Raw genomic sequence first — 22,267 nt, 5'->3', positions numbered from 1 at the left:
ACATTCTCTACTTTTCACAGCAGACTTGTTCACACATACTAAGTGATAATGAATTTTGACTGGTTTTAACCTAATGCAAGAACAAACCTATTTGTTATCTTTAGTGTTTGTAAACCAGGCGTCTTATCACTTCTTCAACAAACTAAAACTAATAACCCTGGTTTACCGTTATGTATCAACAAAGATGCTGTGGTCGGTCTTTTACATTAAGAGCCTGGTGGCGCAGCAGACTAATAGCCTGTTATTAACATCCAGCTGCCTGCAATTAATGCATGTTCGAATCTCCCCAGGCTCAAGGTTGACTCAGCCTTCCATCCTTTCTAAGGTAGGTAAATTGAGGACCCAGTTTGTGGGGGCAATAAGCTGACTTTGTATAAATATACAAAAGTATGAAGGCTATTGCTTAACGCATTGTAAGCCGCCCTGAGTCTCCGGAGAAGGGCGGCATATAAATCAATTTTTTTTAAAAAAAATATGAAACTAGTGTGGGAAAATATTTAAACATAAACATCTTTTTGTCCCAAAGAGAGTATATATGGATACAAACAGTTCTTTTTAATATTTAAACGATCTAGTCTTTTTCTCCTTCAACGTTAAATCAATTGAAAAGAAAAGCTAGAAATATGTTAAATAAGTTTTATTTTATTTCAAGCTATTGTTAAAGAAAATACTGAAATTTTGTAGGATCAATAAAGGCAAAACCAAAGTGATTACTCATGTTAGATTTTCCACATAACACAATTTACCTTCTCCCTATATGATAGTTGAGATAATCTGAAATATATATAATCAACCATTCAGATTATCTGAATCTGGTCACTGTATTATGTATATCAGTTTTTGACACCGATATACTAAAGGTACATGAACGTAATTAACAAGTTTACTGACAAGCTAAAATCTGAGCACTATAATTTAATTCCATAATTCACAATTAACTAGAATTAGAAGAATGTTTCTTAAAAGATTTGGAAGTGATGTGTCTTACAATAAATTTAAAGTATTTATGCAAATTCTAACATCACTGGACCAATTTAATATATTAAGCTATGGACCTAAAGAAATATCTCAAAGAGGCTCAAATCATGGGGCTGGTCTTGAAGAACATCCAGAAGCTCCAGTTGGTGCAAAATGCAGTGGCCTACATGGTTTTGTGCAGACCCCGGTGTGCACATGTATTACCTCTCCTGTGGGAGCTGCATTGGCTGCTGATTTGCTTCCGGGTGCAATTCAAGGTGCTGGTTGTCACCTTTAAAGTCCTTCATGGCTTGGGACCAGGTTATCTGAGGGACCGTCTCTTGCCAGTCACATCTACCCGACCCATCAGAATGGGGAGGCAGGGAATGCTGCAGGTCCCATTCCCAAGGAAGATAGACCTGGTGGGACCCAGAAGGGCCTTCTCCGTGGTGGCTCCCTCTCTGGAATATCATTCCCCCCCGAGATTAGAATGGGCCCCACTCTTAATATTCCACTCTTAATACTCTTCCAGAAGGCTCTGAAAACCTGGTTCTGCCAGCGGGCCTGGGGAACCCAGAGCGGGATAGAACCCATTAAATGGCTCGATCTGCTGTCACCGGGGCGGGGGTGATTTTATTATATTATATAATATATATTATACTATATTAATTTATTTTATTCTTTTAGTTTTATTGTTTTAAATGTGGTTTTATATTCTGTAAATCACCTTGAGTTGCCATGAGCAAATAGGTGGCAATATAAATTCAATAAATAAATAAAATCACATCAACGGATCATATAAGAGTACCACCAATAAATTCATACTTCAATGAATTGTTTTAATCTTTCTGTAACCTACTGCCTCATAGGAAATATGTCAATGCATTGCTACTTAATAAAAACTTGGTGAGGTAATTTACTTGTTACGGACAAATGAGCAAATGAAAAATTACCATCGCTGCATTTGTTCTCATGATATCACAACTAAAATGCTTAATTTATTTCAGGATGCTGATAGCCCCAGATAAATAGCAAAAGAAATTTGGGCAATATAATCAAAATCTTAAAAAGGACTATATCTTCAGTTGTTATCAGTTTAATTATGTTTCTATATTTTATAATAACTCAGGAAAAGAAAGCATTAAGTAATCAACAGTTCTTTCAATTTACAATAGTTTACATTAAATTATCTTTTCCAAACATGATAACTGCATTGTTATGAACTTTTAAATGACCACTGCATTAATTAGTAAAAGTTCCCTGCAAAGAAATTTCTAGATGTTCTCCTAGGGCAAAAGCAATATAAAAAGTGTATCAACTGCATATGTACATTCTGCAGTAAGAGAATACATTTTCAAAAATGAGGCACAGTAAACGTATTACTAATTGAACAGGTTGCGCATCCATATTTTGTTCTTGTTTGAAGTTAACACACATGAGGGAACATCACCACCTTCGAATTATTTTATTAAGATCCATGTATTATATAAAATAGAACAAGAAAATCTATAAAATCAAGTGAGCAGTTCAGATGACATTACAAAATCTGTTTTGGGAAGTCAGCCTGATATGCTGTATTGCCTCAAAATATAGTTGCTGGGTGCAAATATCAGCAGAAAAAGCAGATACATCTAAGAAGTATACCAAAATAAGCTGTGAAGAAAAAGGCTTTTTCAAGCCCTGATTGGCCTCAGCAAGATTTACAATGATGTTTCATTGCAAATACATCAAGTTTCTTTGAAGAACCAAGAGCTTCAAGTGCAAAGATTGTATCAAGCACCTTTTGTTTGAAGAATTTCACAGAGCATTTACTGCCACTATTTAACAATTAGGGATCATGTTTACAGAAGTGAGTGCAATACAATATTAACCCACAATAGAATGTGGGAGAAATGTAAGGAAAATTACCTTCGAAACTGATGGATTATACCTTTGTGAAATGCTAATACCAGTACATTTAGCTCTTTCCTTATGAATTCTATGTATTCCAAGTTACATTTCCTGATTTTAGTGTCCAAAAGTTACCAGCTCTTAGGAGCAAAATTATTATAATAGACTATTATGTTTCTTAACAAAATAACCTACCTGCATTTGACAATGCGCTATTTTCTAATTGAAAATATGAACAGAAGTGATAATCCCTTATCAAAGCAAAGTAATACTACTGGAAAAGACACCCAGGCTAAGAAATGTACTGCCTAGCTGAAAGAGATCAAATCACGCACAGCATCTTGAAGAGGGGCTAGCTGAAAGTGTACCAAGAAAAAACAGAAGGCAATGGATGCTGTAGAATGTATCCTCCAATCTTTATCTCAGTAAATGTAAATATGTATATCACCAAGTTTCTTATAGAGGACAAGAAAAATTGTATCAGAGATGTAGCATTGATATTTGGCTCAACCTAGAATCAGGGTGCCTCACTGAAGACGGAGTATAGTATCTGATAGCATGTAAATGCAACCCAAGTTTATTATTAAGATGAACATGAGAAGAGCTTTAACAGTAAGAGAAGCTCTTATGTGTAATATTTTTAAAAGTTGCAATAAACATGCATACCGATAGCCTATCTTTGATAGAAATTAAAACCAAAAGGAGGCTGATGAGAAACTACACAAATACACCATCAGTATGGTCAAGTACATATGTAAATATAATTAATACAGAAATTAAAACCAAATGATAATAAGTGGCATCCCCAATTTATTACTTTTTTCATTATTTTACGAGAAATATCTGATTGCAATAAAGTTTACTTTAGCCAAATTAAAGTTTTCTTTTATTTCTACTTTAAGGGGTGAAAGGAAAATCAAGTAGATCTGCTCTCCAATTTCCTCAACTGTACGTTAAGCGACATACATACATTCACACACACACACACACGCACACACCTTAATCTGCACTGAAAATGTCTTTTCTTTTTAACTGAAAAGGTAGATCCTGGAGTAAGTGCAAAATGCAAAAATAAACTGACAGGAAATGCTGAACAAACAGCATAATTAAAATACAAAATATTTTATATTATTGAACTATTAAACGGGTAATGTTCGCTGTTTTTGTAAAACTTTGGGAACCACACAGCTGATTTCTTAAATCTAGTCCATGTCAACTTCCAGAACTATTAATGAATTAATTAGCTTCATTTTTTGATGCTTCATCAAAGTTTTCTACAAGATCTGGAAAAGATGGAAATATATAATAGGCTCAAAAACATTGTTATTAAAAATACATTATTTAGAGGATTAAAGTATTTATATACTAGTAAAACTCCCCTGTCTATCTGAAACTTTCAATGAATCAAGATAACTGAAATCTGTTAACTTAAAAGTGTGAATGAAATGCAAGCCCCATTACTCCTTGGAATTAATAGTTCAAGGATGTTCAGACCAGTTGTATTCACAAAGTTGTGGCTGCTGTAGTACCGCTATGGTCAGTCACAGTCCTGTAACTGTGACTTCCAGTGCTCCCTGTCAGTTTCCCATAAGCAAAATCAATAGAGAAGCCAGCAGTAAGTCGAAGGTCACTCTCACTCCCATTGCTTTTTTGGCTGCCCATGGTCATTCTGTTTATCTGTTTAAGTAAATAAGTATCTCTGAAAGAATAAGCCAATGGGTCATGGATTGTCTAGTAATTAAAGAATTAAACTTGTTTTAACCTCAAAGCTTACAAATGCTTACAAAACATATTTTGCTTTTAAGGAATTATTATAATATAGCATATTTTGGTGCATTAAACAGCTTCCAATTCGTCCTACATCCAGACATTAAATAATACAACAGCTCCTAGATTCAATTCTGTTATGGAGCCAATAGCATATAGTGGTACCTCAGTACTCATAGTTAATTGGTTTTGGGAAATACATTGTGTACCAAAAACAATGAGTACCAATTTTTTCCTATAAGGAATAATGTGAGTCACAAAGCAGCCAACATAGATAAATTCTAGCTTGTGCGTCGAGTACCAAACAAACGATGACTACTGGGACAAAATTTTCATGTCAAAATGCGTTGAGTACCAAATTTGATCAGTTTCAAAGTAATTGAGTACCAAGGTACCACTATATATTCATACAGGCAGTCCCCAGATTAAGAATGTCCAATTTATACATAAGAACAAGCTGCCTATTACAAAAAATGGCAAAGGGGATAGTCCTGTGAACTGACAAACTGAAGTTACCCAATGTTTTTAATGTACTGTATTTAATATATAGCCAGTTTTCCGCAATTCATAAAAAACATTTCATGGCTTCAGTGGTTTGTCGCCTCAAGGAAAGAACACACCATTACCATTTTTACTAATAGACCATTCTTAAGTTTGAGTTTTGACTTACAAATTTGAGTTAAATGGAATTTGTTTATTAAAGAACTTGTTTTTAACCTAGGGACTTCCTGTACTTAATAATTAATATGTAGCAAAATTCTGTGCTTGTTTCTAAAATGTACCTTTTATTTATAGATCAAACCTATAGACTGCCTCAGTTTTACTCATTATTATAGATATATAACTTATCTTACATTGTGTGTCATGCTGATGAAATGATTTCTTTTAAAATCTCCATTCTTGGAACAGTCTTTTAATTAAAAGCTAGATACGTGATGGCGAACTTATGGCACGAGTGCCACAGATGGCATGCAGCGACTTCTCTGTGAGCACTCAAGCCATCGCCCCAGTTCAACTCTGCCCTGCATGCATGCACACCTCCTGCTGGCCAGCTAGTCGTTGGGTTTCTGCCGCGCATGCGCAGGGCATGAGGGGGGCCATGCATGCATGTGGGGCCGGGTTCATGTGGGGGGCCGCACACGCATGCAGGGGGCAGGGAGCACATGCATTGCATTTTGGAGGTTTGGGCACCCGCACACACTCGGTTCGGAAAAGGTTAGCCATCACTGTGCTAGAATCATCCTGTACCTATTCAAAGGTCATGCAGTAAAAATTGAATTATTTTCAAATTAATCCAAACCTACCAGGAACATCGTCATCTTCCTCATCAATATCTTCTGATTTTGGTACTTTGCTATCCAACACTACAAAATAAAAATGTTAATTTATTTCAAGAATTCACATTCATATAGTTAATTATCTGAATTATAAAGTTGTGTAAATTCACTGCTTGTTAAATGTGTCTATATAAACCTTTTCAAAATATAAACTTGTAACTTGTTTCACTTCACTGAATGGGACTCTGACTGGGCTACAGGAAGAGAAATTAAGTCTATTCTTGCTTTCCTCTTCCATTTATTTTGTTTTCAGAACAAAATGCCCAACTTCGCAATTCAAATTAATGAGCATAAATCAAGTAAGTTTTTAAAAATTATTCCTTTGCAGACTTTTATGAAATTGTTACTAGATTTCATGAAAATACTGTTTTAAAATTCAGCTTATAATTACTAGTACTCTATAGACTGCAACCTGATTCCAATTCAAGACAACTCTCATTCTCTCTTTTTATCAGTCATGACCAGTACATGTAACATAGTACTTACCTTGTCTTGGGAACTGCTCTGCTAACTTTCGAAGACTTGTTAAACTGTCAGCACCCAGTTGGCTTAAAATGCCAGGTAACATTTCCGTGATTGGTTTGGCTTCAGCATGACCAGTAATTGCAAAAGTATTTGCAGAGAGTGAAGCCTGGACTTTTGGATTGTTGAAATGAATAACTGTTCCATCATCTTTTATCATATTCACCTGTTTTAAAAATAGATTTATTAGAATTTACGCATATGAAGTAATATACCAAAAATATAACCAATCATTATACAAATAATCAATTAAGATTTTATTCTATAATAATAAGCATCCATAAGATAGATATATGTATTTAAGCTTGAAACATATTTATATGCTGTTGGTATATATAATATAAAATCCAATCCACTTTTACCATAAAATTTTGTAAAGCAAACAACAGGTATGTTTCAGTTGACAGAAACTTACTTCTTAGCATGCTGACTCCTTTATTTTGAGCAATGCAAAATAAATTAGAATAATTCACCTCAAAGGCTTAAAAATTAATACAAATCCATTTTTTCAAAGCTTTGTTTTATTGTATGTTGATTCTACTGAAAAAATGTCTTAAGATTTAAAGAATTACTTTTCAATCTATTTCAAATTAATGTAAGTATTCTTATTATCTGGATGTACCCCAATTTACTTACATGTTCAGTGCCTACTTCTTGTCTACCGTATTTCCCCGAAAATAAGATATCCCCTGGTAATAAGTCCTGTCGGGCTTTTGAGCGCATGCGCTAAAATGAACAGTCCCCCCAAAATAAGCCCACCCCAAAAATATTTAAACGCATGCGCAGCCGGTCACTGCCATTTCCTCTGGTTAGGGCTAGGGAGACAGAGCTTGAAATCAGGTAACACGGCAAGAGGAGCTCCGTCTTGCTCCACGCGCCCCAAAATAATAAGGCCTCCCTCCTCCCTATATTCAAAACATATAAGACAGGGTCTTATTTTGGGGAAAACACGGTAATAAAAATATTGAACGCTATATAAAAGTGTATCATCCATACTGTTCCTCCAACACAAATTAACATACAGCATGAATGTAAAGCATGCTAATATTACAGACCTGATTCAATACTACTTGCTATTCTTTATCTAAAATAAATTATAAGCAATTGGTTACTTTGTATTGTTGACAGGTTGACTAAACACCAATCATTTTAAATGTATTCACTTCAAATAATAAAGCTAGAACCAAGGGACCTATGTTTTCAGACATTCAGAGACTTAACATACTATCAAATTTTAGAATAGGATTTTCCTGCGTTTCCCTTTCTCTCACAGATTTAAAACAATGTTGCATTTCAGAAATGAATCTGTCAATAACCTTTACTGGTCTACAGGCTATCTATCCACTCTCTCTAGTTCATAATCTGTATGAATACTGAAGCATTGTAATTGTTACGATTATGAAAAGCATTCAAATATAACAAAATATTAATATTGATGTACCTCTTCAATGCCAGCAATATTGTTTACTGCCAATTTTTTAAGTGAACTCTGAAGTTTTTTATCATCAGCTGTTGCTGTTCTGTGGACTACCTTCTTCTTTCTACGAGCTGTACCCTAAGATACAAAAATACATACATGAATTATTTCCAAATGAAATGTTTCATATCTACTTACTTTAAAAAGTTATTTATAAACTATTTTTAATCAAAAAGGACTTACAACTACAATAAAATGCCTTCCAGCATGAGATTTTCTAGGCAGGAAACTATTTCAAAAGATTTTTATCCAACTCAGTTGAAAATTCTAATTTATTCCTGTTTTTGCCAAAGCATCTCAATCATTACAGTATGTGGTCATATGTTAAATGCATGTATATGTTATCTGTGTGCAGTCCTTGTATCCCTGGGTAATACTTACAGGGGCAGGCTCTGTTTCTGTTTCTTTCCCATTAAGCTAGAGGTCATACAATCTATAGAAATATAGCGTCTATTGGTTTTAATATATAGGACTGGATCTTTCAATGAGAAAATCAGTTCTGCTTTTAGATAATAACATTCAACAACTACTTGCATGTTTTTTCCAAAAAAAGAAAAAGGAAGTCCTGATTACTATATCTATAACTATTGAATACATCAGAATGGACAACAGCCTGTGGAAAATAGAAATGTGGAACAAATCCCTATTATATCAATACTTTGTACCTATATATGTATTTACCTACACAAATATATGCAGTAATTTCTAGAATATTCCTGTGTTCACTATACATACCTTTCCACCTATTCGGACCTGAGCCTGAAGTTTAGCCAGTTTTTCTTGATTCATCTTGCTTTATCTGAAAAATAAATTTACTAGCTAGGTTTATGACAAATCCAGAATTCATTTTTAAATTATTTATTGTCTTTCAAAACATCAAGTTTATCTGATTTAATATCATAAAACATCAGCAATTTACCAACAAAAATAAATCCATACTTATTTCTGAACCCAGTTTGTTTGGAGAAGGAATACATAATGGAAACATGACTGTCTTTTATCAGAAAGAGGAAAAGGGAGTTGTACGCTCTACCGTCACAACTGGTTTTGCCCTGACACACTGACCTTAATATCAATGTTTGTTTTGTCTGTGATGTAAATAGCAAATATTCACTGATAAATATTCACTAAATAAAATAAAGGCATTAGGGAGAATATGTACCCTATGTGATTTATTATTTTAAGCAAGAGAAAAGTTCTTCCTCTTAATACAGTAGAACAGGGATCCCCAACCCCTGGGCTGCGACCCACTACCAGGCCTTGAACCGTTTGGAACCAGGCCACAGAAATGGCAGTTGAGCATGTCTACACACTCTCCACTTACATGAGCAGCAGGCGAGTATGTGTGCTCCATTTGCACAAATGGTGGGCATGTGTGCCTGCTGCTTGTGCAAATGGAACTTCAAGTACTTGCCTGCCACTTGCACAGAATCATCCCCTCCCCACCGCTGGTCCGCAAAGCCAGAAAGGTTGGGAAACACTGCAGTATAATTCTATCACATAAAAATGGAAGCTAATGAGAATTAAGTCCACCTTTATCCACATGTCCAGGTAATTATAAATCATTTATTGCTACAATATTAAAGAAATAAAAAAGCATATGATCAGAATATGGCAAAGTTAATGTAAATGCAGGTTAATTACATTGGTATTTTCTCTTTTCACTATGAATTTTAGAACAGCATTTTAAGGGTCATCACTCCTTATGGTACCACTCATAAGAAATAGTAATTTATCTACAGCTATATAATGCTACCTTTAATAAATGGGAAATATGAATATATACTTCACATGTTGATTCACTTTGCAGTAGAATTCTAACATAATTTAGATGGGTTTGAGGAAGTATATGTACAACTGCAATTCTACAAAAATACAGAAAACCCATAAAACACAGCCAGTTAGTTATCTTTTCTATAAAACTATGCTTACATATAAGTGTATCACAAGAGTGCCAATGTCAGCATTTTACTTTTGATTATGTGGAGGGGTGTTTCTCTGAAATAAACATGAACAAATATTAATATCAAGGGAAGTCTTTTTAAAGATACCCTCCTGAGTGTCATCTATAGGCCAAAATGCTTTCGCCCATATAGTAGTTCTCCAGTCATGGAATGCATGCCTTTAGGAATAGCATGAAGTCCTTCTTTTCACTTTTATAAAAGGAATCAAGACCTTGAGACCTTGCTCTACAATCTAACTTTTTCAAAATGACTGACTTAACTGTTTTTATAAACTGTTAACCCTTTATATTTAATTATTATGGGAAGACATACAATACATTATAAAAAAATACACTGAATGATAAAATATATACCTATTAATTTTCTCCATGCTATATACATGTTGTCATTTATTTTCCTGCTATATCTGTGCACACTCTTAGAATCTCCTATAGTTCTACCATTATTTTTACCTGCACTTGCATTATTTCCCAACATCGTCCCAACAAGCCAAGAGTTAAAAATAACCAACTTCAGCATATAATCATCAATCAAATCATCCTAACATTACTTATAGTTTAGAGATTTTTCCACTGGATTAGCAATGACATGCCCTTTAATGTGAACCATACTGTTCTGTGTTTAGCAGAGCATGTAAAGCTCCAGCAAGTTGAAAGCTAGGATGCATTTTTTTTCTCATTATAGTACAAAATGTCATATTCCACCAGACCTATATAGAACTCTAAGATAATAATTGACTTAAATCTTTGCAGAACTGAAATATCTGTAAATTGAAAATGAGAGCATATTAGACAGCAAAACAGAAAAGAGCCCTACAAAGTTAAACCCCCACTCAAGACAGTGAGAAACATGTTCTCAGAAACAGGTAAAATAAATTCCTTTGTCAGTGATCTTGAAAATACAAATTTGCTCACATTATGGAAAAGGAAGATGTATTGTATTGGGACAATACTTTATTTTAATCTTTAATAAAACCAGGAGTACATCTGTAACCCAAAGTAGGTGAAACAAGTACATATAGTACTTGAGGGGGGACATAATATATTATTCCTGCAAAATAGACATCTACTAAGGCAGCCAAAATCCTCCCTGCTTTGGAACCTGGCATGTCAAAGAAAGCTGATATAGTGGCTAATTATCCTAGTCATAAAGATTGATATTACTCATAATGGTAATTAGCAATAATATGCTTTATTTCATACACCTTTTTTTATTAACCACCAGCAGGATGTCAATTTGTAAAAATCGCAATACGCAGATATAATACCAAGGGGAAAAACACTCTGGAGAAAAGACAGTGAAAACCAAGTCGTACAAAATTTAAAAAAAAAAAATCACGAGTGTAGCGATTAGGAGAAAACTAGAGATATGTGAAAGAATCTAATAGCGGGTTTAAAAGCTTGTAGACTTAACAACTCCAGAGCCCAAAGCTGGGGAAAGGGCCTGACGAAACCCCCGTCTCCCAACCCAGGGAGAGGGGAGCTTTCAGTCCTGAGGGAAAGATTGGAGGGAATCCAAGGGATATTTCTCCTCTGAGGAAAGAGAACGCGGTGCGACTTTGGAAGAAGGTGAGAGATCGTGGGCCCGGGAGAAAATAAAATAACATTTCTTTACTTTTAGGGAAGTAGAAGAAAGGCCACTGTTGTGCTTTAGAGAGGAGGAAGAAGAAGAGGTGGAGCTTGCGAAAGGTCCACGGGACACCTCGCTAGTCCTCGGGTTGGCGGCAAAAAAAGGTGCATTCACACGACCGGAACCACATAAACCAACCCTGTACGAAGGGAAAGCGCGAGCGGTCAAGGCAAAGGGTCCCGGGAATGCGAAATAAGCCAACCAAAGGAACCGGGGGCTTCAGGGAGGCGAACTACTTTGCCAGGCCCACTCTCCTCCCCCTCGCTCTTCGGCCCACCAGCACAGCCCCTCCCACCGTGCATGGCGCTCCGCGCGCCGGCCAAACAGCCCCCGGGCTCGCGAGGGGCGCAAGAGCATCGGAGGGTCAAGCGGGAAGTTTTCACCTCAGTCCGACGGAACCTTCCAAAAGGAACACGCGGCAACAACAAGATGGCGGTGACGGGGGAGAGAGAGAGTGAGAGGGGTCTGGATCAAGAAGGCCTTGGAACCACGGGACCATGGCCCCGCCCCTCTCCTCCAATTGGCGGACAAAATGAGTCGGGTGTATAAAATGGGCGCCGGCAGCCGCACCCTTCCGCGGCTCCCGCTACGGGCAAGTGCTATGCACGTCCATGAGGGTGGTGGCGGAGGCGGAGGCGGAGAGGCGGAGGAGGGTGGGGGGGAGAAAATACTTTTGCAGCAAAGGATGCTGGGAGTTGTGGTTTTCCTTAGACATAGCAAACCGGAGTCCATTGCTTTGTTGTTTTTAAAGCTGTTCTCCCCCTCCCCCCCCCCCCCACGAGGGAACTGAGCAGGAACTCGCATGCCATCAAAGACTAAAATTTCAGCTTGTGCTGCCGGTTTCAGAAGCTTAACGTTTCCTCCTTCCTTCCCCATCCACATGTGAGGGAGTAAAGCCTACTCGGTAGGCAAGGAGGGGACGTAAATCCCACCGGTGCATACATAATACGTGGGTGCATACATAATATGGTATGTGGGTGACATACATAGCGCTTCATAATAAGCGCAGAATGGAGTCGGTCGTATTTTTCCCCCCCCCCGACGAGTCTCACGTCGTGGCTGCCGTGGATTCGAGTTTGGGCTGCATTCATTCAAAGGAGCAAACAGCTCAGATGTTATTCCGATTCTTCCCCCACCAATATATATATATATATAATTCTTGAGAAACAGCTTGCAGAGGTCTTCAAACTTGGCCGCTTTAAGACTTGTGGACTTCAACTCCCAGAATTCTCCAGCCAGCATAGCTGGCTGGAGAATTCTGGGAGTTGAAGTCCACAAGTCTTAAAGCGGCCAAGTTTGAAGACCTCTGAGCTATAGGTTGCATTCTGAAGGTTGAATCTTCCACTAAAGATCTGGAGAACCTCTTTTTTGGTTTCCTTCAAATTTACCCCGGACCCACAATTGAACAAATCCCTCCCAGCTCCGCCCCATTAGCATCACTTCCTTTTTTTCACGGGAGGGCTGACTTGCCTTGATCAGGCTCCGAGGCGAAGCTGACCGGCTCACTCAACCCGGGAGAGCTGCCACTATGAGAGCACGTCTCGCATCGATGTCCCCTCTCCTTTTTTCTTCCTTCTGCCACTGGTTCGTCGCGGCTGCAGCTGAAAAACCGCTTGGAAAAGGTTAGAAACCATTTGTTCTTGTTTTTCTTTTTAATGCCTCTGCTTTTTTGGGGGGGGTGGGGGGAAGCTGAACAAGCAAAAGTTTCCGCGCGGGCTGGTTTGAACAACTGGGAAATGTTGTGGTTTATCATGCAATTCTTACCCTTTTAAATTGCGATCCCGCGAAAGTACCGAGAGCAGATTTGCTAAACAGCCCACGAGATGGTCGCTGAACGGTTTGTGAGAATACATTACTGTAAAATAGTTCAGAGGTTTACCCCAAATGTTTCTGTTTGCAAAGTTCAAGGCAAGAATTTTTAATTTTATTCTGAATTTTTAAAATATATATATATATGTGTGTGTGTATAGTTAATATTTCGGGTTTCTTCCCGTGTAATTGTGGATATATCCCTAAAAGGGTAGAATTATAGGATATATCCACAATTACACGGGAAGAAACCCGAAATATTAACTATACACACATATATACCCATGAAAACTTACATACATACATACATACATACATACATACATACATACATACATACATATATTAAATAAAGTGGGAGTCTAATGCACAATTTTGCACTTAGCTACTAAATCTCTACTAAATTATTTCTTAAAGTCAATTACCTGTAGGTGTTGGCTACCTGTGTTTCCCTGAAAATAAGACCCTGTCTTATATATTTTTTCTGAACTCTGAAATAAGCGCTTGACCTTATTGCCATGCACTCAAAAGCCCGATTGGGCTTATTATCAGGGGATGTCTTATTTTGGGGGAAACAGGGTATTAGTCAAAGATAATAAAGTAGGTAATGGGGCATGTCTTCTAATTTATCAATGGAAATGAAACTGGATTTCCTTGATATCCTGCTTTTTCTGCCATGGTATCAATTCTATTTAGTGTATGAGGGGAGGTGAGCAGATATGATTCTTATTTAAGATACAGTAGGAATAACCAACTTCTAATGGCCACGTACACACATTAAAGTGCCACTTATATGCAAATTAACTTCTTTACATTTTAAGCAAGAAGAGGAAATGACTCAGGCTATCCACTACTATCCCACCAAGTATTATTATTATTCACTGACAAGTTACTCCTGGGGATTTCCCGCTGTCTGCCAAATATAGATTGAAGTATCTGAACTATTTTTAAATTCTTTGCTTTTCCTGTTGTTTGATTATGATTTCTCAGAATGCTTTTTTCTGTCTGACCTTCAATTCAGAATAGGCTTACTTGCTTTGTAGAATAGAAACTAATGCAGAATAATCCTCAGTGTCAATGACAACTTTACACAGCTTCTATATTCAGGGACAAATGTGATAATGTCTGTGGGAAGGAAAATATAAAAGTTACATAATATTGCTTATTCTAAGAAAGGAAGTTCTGTTCTTAGTGAAACTTGAGTTATTCTGCAATTACCTAGCAAAGAATAAATGTTTTTACTCTGTAAGTAAGGTTTGAAAAGTAATTATGCTAATTATGCTAAAAATATGGATTTTTAGTATAAGCAGCCAATAATGCTGCTTATAGCTGTTATTGTAAAAACAGAGAGGTTTTCAAGGTACTGGGCTCCAATAAAGGCTATATTGAAAGCCCTGGTATTCATAAATATTGTTGTACAAATGTGTAGCAAGTGAGCTATGTCACACAGTTTCCAATATGTGGAAAACATTGAGATGCATTTAAACTGTAATGCATCTAAAATAGATTGTCCTAAAATAGGGTTGTTTTTTTAATTGTGCAACTTTTTGTTATACATCTCTTAAAAACAAGCTTTCTTTTAATGTCACAAATTCTGTAATTTTTTTTTATATAATATACCTACAGAGCTGTGCTGAGGCAGTATCATTGTCTGTGGAGTTTCACTAACTCAGTTCTGAAGAAATGGACATAATGCAATTTACAATGAATATATAAAATTGCTTACTCCACAATAAGTTTGTAAGATTTCAAGGAGACACTGAGGACTTTCTGAAAAATGTCATTTGTGTTTACCAATCTAAGTAATTACACATGATAGATATTTTTACTATCTATGAATGTTTTAAATCAGAGGTCCCCAAATCCCGGACCACAGACCAATAGCAGTCCATGGCCTGTTAGAAACTTTGGAGGTGAGCGGCAAGTGATTGAGCGAAACCAAAACCATCCTCCGCCCCTGGTCTGAGGAAAAATTGTGTTCCACGAAACCAACACCTGGTGCCAAAAAGATTGGGGGCCATTGTTTTAAATCAGACAGTATATATTCGCTCTTTCCTTCCAAGGTTTTGGAGATCACATTCACTGGAGAACACTAGAAGATGGGAAAAAGGAGGCTTCAGCCAGGTATGTTGTAATCTTAAATTGTCTGCACAGACATGTTCTAAGTTGTATCAGTTCAGCGCTACGCATTCAGAGAACTTCAACCTCAGCACTCAGACCTGAAGGGATTTGGGGAAAAGATGTCTGTTGCTAAAGCTTTGGTACTTGTGCTAAGCCTTAGAATAGAATGCAGCTGATGAATATCATGTTACACAAGTACAGAAGTCTCTGTTACTGCTGAATTGATCATGCTCTCTAAGAGTCAAGAAGTCTGAGCAGTTAGAAATTAAACCTTTGTCAAGGGAAAAACAACTGTGCATTCATTTCTACTGACTCCACTCCCCTTTCCTGCTGCAGTCCCTAGCATCATCTTGTGTCCCATTTGTAGACAGGAGTGGATAGAAGAAGCATGAAAGATTGACAAAGGAAAAGCCTCTTCTAAGAAAAGAATGGGCTAATATGAAAGTAAGCTCCGTTCCAGTCAATGGGATCTGACACAACCTATCATTTGTTTTAGAATGAAATACTTTTTATGTAAGAACAAAAAACATACCGTGTTTCCCCGAAATAAGACCCTGTCATATATATATATATTTTCGAACCCTGAAATAAGTGCTTGGCCTTACTGCCATGCGCTCAAAATCCCAATTGGGCTTATTATCACGGGATGTCTTATTTTGGGGGAAACAGAGTATTGTCTGGAAATACAGCTACAATGGGATGTCCAACTTTAAAATAGATTCTGTAACTAATATCCGTGCTTGAAAGTAAGTGTAAATATTAAGTCAGAATATTTCACCTTGCTGCAGAACAGAAGTGAAGCTATTCATGGTATTCAATGAGCCATACAATATATGGGCCCAGTTTTGTATGGCTCTCTAGAGTTTTCTAACCATAACTTCACCAACAAATATTTCTGCAATGCAGAAAGAATCTGGCTTCCCAAAGACAGACTGTTGAGTACCTCCAGTACTTCTTGGCTTCACCAAGACTACCAATTCCATCACTGTGGCTGCTAAACAGCTAATTACGCCCCATAATTACTTTTAATCAATCAATGTGGCCCTTTCCTATGAGTTGTGCAGATTTGGTTAGGTAGGTGATTTGGTATTACAGCTTTAATATATGATGAGCTTGGAATTGAACTATGTGTTGATAATTATTTGAATTGTATATTTCAATTATTTTTTAGTGGACTGCCTCTCATGATAATAATTCATAAATCCTGGTGTGGTGCTTGCAAAGGTAAGATATCACAGACAACGTTAGTGATGTTTCACAGAATAACAGATGGGAAAGTTGCAATATTTGTGAAAACGGCATGCAGCTAGTTCTAATTTAAGGACCGGTCACTGAGCAACCATTTGAAATTATGATGGACACCCCCCCCCAAAAAAAAAAGTATAATCAATTTTGAAGTTCAAATAGCCACACCCCTCCCACAGTCACATGATTGCATTTTATGCACTTCACTGTTATGGCTGTTTGCAGCATCCTGCAGTCACGTAACTGTGATTCTTGATATTCTTGATGCCAGTTTCCAGCATTTACTTCTGGTTTCTAGCAAAAAACACTCACTGGATAAATCAGATTTACCGTATTTTTCGGAGTATAAGACGCACTCCCCCCCCCTAAAAGAGGGTGAAAATTTGGGTGCGTCATACACCGAATGTAGCCCCGCCCACTTGCTGGCCCCCACCCTTTGGTCTCTGCCTCCCAGCAATTTACTTCCTTGCAGCAAACAGCCCGTTTCAGCTTCAGCACAGCCTGATTAGCACAAGCAGTTGATTGTCGGTTGGCTCGGTCTCCCGACTCTCAGCTGTTTCAGGCTGCAGGGATTGCTATTGCCTATTGCCGCACAGGCCTCCGCTGCTTGCTGCAAGGAGGCAAATTGCTGGGAGGCAGATTTTTCTTTTTCTTGTGCTGAAAATGAAAATGAAACTAAAGCAGGCTGTTCGCTACAATGAGGCAAATTGCTGGGAGGCAGAGGCAGATTTTTTTTTTCTTGTTTTCCTCCCCCAAAAAGGTAGGTGCATCTTATACTCCGAAAAATACAGTACTTAACAACCACTACAAAAAAGTTTGTAAAATTGGTCATGGTCATGTGGTAAGCCACGTAATAACCACAACAACCTATAGTCATAATTATGGGCTCAATTATGGTCATTAGCCAAGGACTACCTGCATTTTTACCATCAACATATTGTGTATACAGGTAGTCCTCAACTACCTGTATTACCACAATTGAGCCCAAAATTTCTGTTGTTAAGTGAGACATTTGTTAAGTGAGTTTGTCCCATTTTACGACCTTTCTTGCCCCAGTTGATAAGTAAATCACTGCAGTTGAAGTTAGTAACCCGGTTGTTAAGTAAATCTGGCTTCCCCATTGACTTTCCTTATAAGAAGGTCGCAAAAGGTGATGACATGACCCCGGGAAACTGCAACCATCATAATTATGAACCAGTTGCCAAGCATCTCAATTTTGATCACATGATCATGGGGATGCTGCAAAGGGTCATAACTGAAAAACAGTCATAAATCACACTTTTCAGTGCCATTGTTACTTTGAACAATCACTAAGTGAACTGTTGTAAGTCAAGGACTATCTGTTTTGCTTTCATATAGAAACTCCTAGCTTTTCTGGCTGAGGTATTCTGGGAGTTCAAGTCCATAAGTCTTAAAGTTGACAATGTTGGAGGCCCCTGGTTTAGTACACTGATGAACTAACCTCACCTCAAGCGTTAATAGAAAAGTAATACAGTATTAATTTCATTTATGCTTCCATTTTCAGTTTAAAGATGCCCATTTGTTCTATCTCTGAATTAGTATTAAGGAAAAAATAATATTGGTATTTATGTAAATTATGGTGGGATATAATCCTAGACTGTATGCCTGAGTTAGTCACTACTAACTATAAGTACTGGATTCAGTGGGATCTATATGCATCCCACTTAGTCTGAATCCAACTCTGCTACATTTGTGTCTTTAATGATTAGTTTCCCCTTTTATATTTTATTAGCTTTAAAACCAAAGTTTGCTGAATCAAAGGAAATCTCTGAGCTTGCCCATAATTTTGTGATGGTTAACCTCGAGGTAAGTTTTTAGAATACTGACATAAATCATTCTTACTTTGAATGCTATCTATATACTACTAAACCTCTTGCCACTGTAACCTTCAACTGTGTGAAAAGGTGCAAATCATAGGGCAAAAACTTTTCAATGTAGATACCTCAAACGGGCTAACTGAAAGAATGCATCCAAAATGTAGGACCAGAAATTTCTCTGGAATTGAAATTTCACCTATTTTACAAAACATTTTACGACATAAAAATTATAAAGCATTTTATTATATAATACAAAATGTCATAAATCATTTTCTGTGATTCATTGCTGATGTTTGACTATGCTGTACAGTTTAGCATGGGCTACTTTCAGAGCAGATACATCTCTGAATAATTCCTTTAAATTTTAAATGCTTTTCAAGCATATCAGAAGCTCTGCCATTTTGAAGGCATAAGGGAGGGAGGGAGGGAGGGAGGAAGTCTGATGTCATTCCCATTCCAACTGATTATTTTGCCAACCATGGTCGCTATGTTTCTTGGTTTATATAAGATGATATCTCTGAATGATGGCCCAACAGGTTTCTAGTTCATGGTAAAAATCATGTAACAGAAACCTTATTAAAATATGTTTGTTTCTGAAAAGAAAATCATTTATTTTTGCATTATGCAACTTCAAATAAGTTGCATAATGCAAAAATAAATGATTTTCTTTTCAGAAACAAACATATTTTAATAAGGTTTCTGTTACATGATTTTTCCATGAAAATGTATTTAATGCATTATTCATTAAATAATGCATTATTCATGTCCTAAATTTTATATACTATTTTCATAAACATAAGAAAGATGTATATTACATATATGTAATATGTTCCTCAGTTCAAGAAGTTTCTAGTTTCAAAATCAAGATTATCTAAGGAATTATTTTAAGAATAGAAAGAATTGACTTAATGAAGACAAACTTTATTTCTTTTTAGCAGGTATTGTCTGTATTAATAACACCAAGTCTCTTAGGTTTTAAAAAGTGACTTTTCTTTTCCCATATCTGTCTGAAGACATTGTATATGAAACATAGGAGTAGTGAAGTATTGCTATACTATTGTAACAGCCCTTCTGATTTTGATATACAGTAGGCTATTAAGGAGGATTAATGGACAAATAAAGCTAATTTTATTTTATTTACAGGATGAAGAAGAACCTAAGGATGAAGCTTTTAGCCCTGATGGAGGTTACATTCCTAGAATTATTTTCATGGGTATGATATAAATGTGGTTGTTCAGCAATTTGTGTTGAAGGATAAAGAAATACCTTTCAGATTGCAATCATCATTTTTCATTGATCTCTTCTTTTACACAGATCCCAGTGGAAAGATCCATCCAGAGATCATAAATGAGAAAGGAAACCCCAACTACAAGTATTTTTATACTAGTGCTGATCAAGGTATGTATGAATTGCATCTAAATTGGGTTTTGGTAAAGGAGACTTGAATTGTACAGCAGTGCCAAATCAGATTGTTACTTCTGATGGGGTGGGGGGAAGATCAGAGCTTATATTCTGAGAAATTTACACTAAGGGTTCAAAACGTTTTAAGGAAAAAAATGCTTTGAACAAATATTGGCAGTTGACATTCAAAAAGCCACATAACACCTGGAGGGATATTCAGTACATTCCAGGACTCCTTACCTTGACATCCTTAAAATGCCATTTATGAATATTAATTATGGTGTCTAATATATGAGGGTTTTCACGGGAAAACTTGAGAGCTGAATTACTGTCAACCGTCCCATTTGGCACATCCAAAAAAAGAAACTCCTGGTTGTAGGAACTACCCAGAGTAAAACTTTACTGAAAGATCCATTTAGGCACAGTAGAAGCAAAGTCAGCTCTGAGGTTTTCCCGCGAAAACCCACATAGGTTAAAAACCCCTTTTCACCCCTGGGTCGCCCACAGTTCATTGTCTACCAATTACACTCAGTAATTTTGTTTTGGAAAAACATTCTGCACCTCTGAGAATTTGGCCTTGGTGGTTATCTCCTTTCCAGTGCAGTAGGCTTTCATGCATTCCTTAGATTCCCCCCACCCTAGGAATTTACCAGCCCCCCCTCCCATTTCTGTTTGGCAAACTGTGATCAGGAAGTTGATGCAGGCAACGAAGAAAGCGAGTCAGCTGACAGCTGCACCACGGAAAGCCAGAACTGGACATCAGAAAATGGTGTTGGGTACATAGGAACTCTCATATGGTTTAGCAAAACAGTAAATTGATTTTAAAAATATGGTACTTGAGTTGTATAAAATAAAAGACTGGATATATATTTAATAAATGAATGCAGCTATAATTTCTTAAAACTGCCTTTTAAACAGACATCACGTTTAGGAATAAATTGAGGACTTTCAGTCTGGGAAAATGTTGACAGAAACAAAAACAAGTCATCAAGAAAAAGAGTTGCATATGAGCCATGATAGGAATGCATTATGAAGATAATGTTACTTTAAATATTGCTACATATTTATGTATAGCTTTTTTGAAGTAGCTTATAAAAATATAACTTTGCTCAGTTATTTTAATTGAATTGTACCAAGTACTAAGAATATCTTGTGTTTTACTATTGCAGTCATCCAAGGGATGAAGGTAGCCCAAGAGAAGTTAACGGGGGATGCTTTCAAGAAAAAACATTTTGGAGATGAATTATAATACCCTGAAGATCTATTTTGTATAGGCTCACCATCTAAATTTAAACGTTACTCTAACTTTTTTTCATATAAAAATGTTGGTGCTCTCAAAAAAAAATACTGTAGATAGTAAATCAAATGCTGTCTAATTTTCACACACTGAATTCAAATAAAGTAGTACGTCCTTCTTTGTTTACATTGAAATGGATATTTATAGAAGAAAAAAATGGCTAAATACCTTAAATAAATGCTTCAACTTTAACTGCATGAGTAATCAGGTTTAAATGGAATTTAAAGCCAAATTATAGGAACATATATATGATTATGTTGAGGGCATTAATTACAAAGATCTTTTTAAAAATATCTTACAAATAAAACTTGTTCATTTTAGCAGATTTTGAGAAAATATGTGGAATTTTTTCCTTTAACATGAATTTAATTCAGTATTTCTCATCCTGGTAGTGCTAAACATATTTAGGATACAATTCCCACAATTCATGTTGGCTGAAATTATGGGAGTTATGCTCATATGTAAATCACCAAATTGAGTAAGATTAAATTAGAACCATATCTATAAGTCTCAAGAAGTTAAATTGATTAAATAAATAAATCTGCTGTAGAGACTATCGTAACAATGCAATCCTATGCATGTCTGCTCAGAAGTAAGAGTATTAAGTATTCCTAAGTACTAATTAGTATTAGTACAAGAGTATTCCATAGGATTTATTCCCAAATACATTAGGATTGTGGTATGTATAGCCTCATTTTCCTGCTTGCTCCAGGAATAGAATGAAACAAATGCTAATTATATGATTATGTGTACTTTTTCCTGATATAATTGCCTGTTACTCCATTTGGTTGATTTATATAAACTTCGCTTTTATGTATTTGTGCATTCATCTTCCAAGTTTTTCATTAATGGAACAAAAAAGAAAATCTCTCACTGAATGTTATGGTGGTTGCCTTATTTCAGCATGCTATACTGTATTTTTGTACCGGTGGACAATGAACAATAAATTTTTCTATTAAATTTTTGTTTATTTTCCTTTTCATTTTGAGAAGAAGAAATTCTTTTCAGCGTAT

At 36.4% G+C, this 22,267-nt stretch overlaps 2 protein-coding genes across 4 annotated transcripts; one reads left to right on the top strand and one right to left on the bottom strand.

Annotated features, from left to right (window-relative positions):
• Positions 1-2,407: 2,407 nt before the first annotated feature.
• BTF3L4 (basic transcription factor 3 like 4) lies at positions 2,408-12,200 on the bottom strand. 3 transcript variants are annotated; one of them, XM_087891075.1, is made up of 7 exons: positions 11,682-11,792; positions 9,883-9,948; positions 8,686-8,749; positions 7,915-8,028; positions 6,438-6,639; positions 5,919-5,978; positions 2,408-4,130 (listed from the first exon to the last, which is right to left on the bottom strand). In XM_087891075.1, exons 3-7 carry the CDS (start codon positions 8,737-8,739, stop codon positions 4,084-4,086), a joined length of 477 nt encoding a protein of 158 aa, XP_087747201.1. In that variant the 5' UTR covers positions 8,740-8,749; positions 9,883-9,948; positions 11,682-11,792; the 3' UTR covers positions 2,408-4,083. The 3 variants fall into 3 exon arrangements, with proteins under 3 accessions (XP_087747201.1, XP_034270968.1, XP_087747200.1); XM_034415077.3 differs by lacking the exons at positions 9,883-9,948; positions 11,682-11,792 and adding an exon at positions 11,927-12,200; XM_087891074.1 differs by having other exon boundaries at positions 9,883-11,792.
• A 419-nt stretch (positions 12,201-12,619) lies between these two features.
• Positions 12,620-22,214, top strand: TXNDC12 (thioredoxin domain containing 12). The gene is made up of 7 exons (XM_060689913.2): positions 12,620-13,165; positions 15,416-15,476; positions 16,645-16,697; positions 18,472-18,545; positions 19,700-19,769; positions 19,871-19,954; positions 21,127-22,214. The coding sequence occupies exons 1-7, from the start codon at positions 13,072-13,074 to the stop codon at positions 21,204-21,206; spliced, it is 516 nt and encodes a 171-aa protein (XP_060545896.1). The 5' UTR covers positions 12,620-13,071; the 3' UTR covers positions 21,207-22,214.
• Positions 22,215-22,267: the final 53 nt, after the last annotated feature.

Source organism: Pantherophis guttatus, chromosome 3 (genome assembly GCF_059756535.1).
Source record: "Pantherophis guttatus breed Tessera chromosome 3, ASM5975653v1, whole genome shotgun sequence".
NCBI classification, from domain to species: Eukaryota; Metazoa; Chordata; class Lepidosauria; order Squamata; family Colubridae; genus Pantherophis; species Pantherophis guttatus.
The sequence above is the reverse complement of the archived record's forward strand: the minus strand, read 5'-3'. Positions and strand labels throughout refer to the sequence as shown.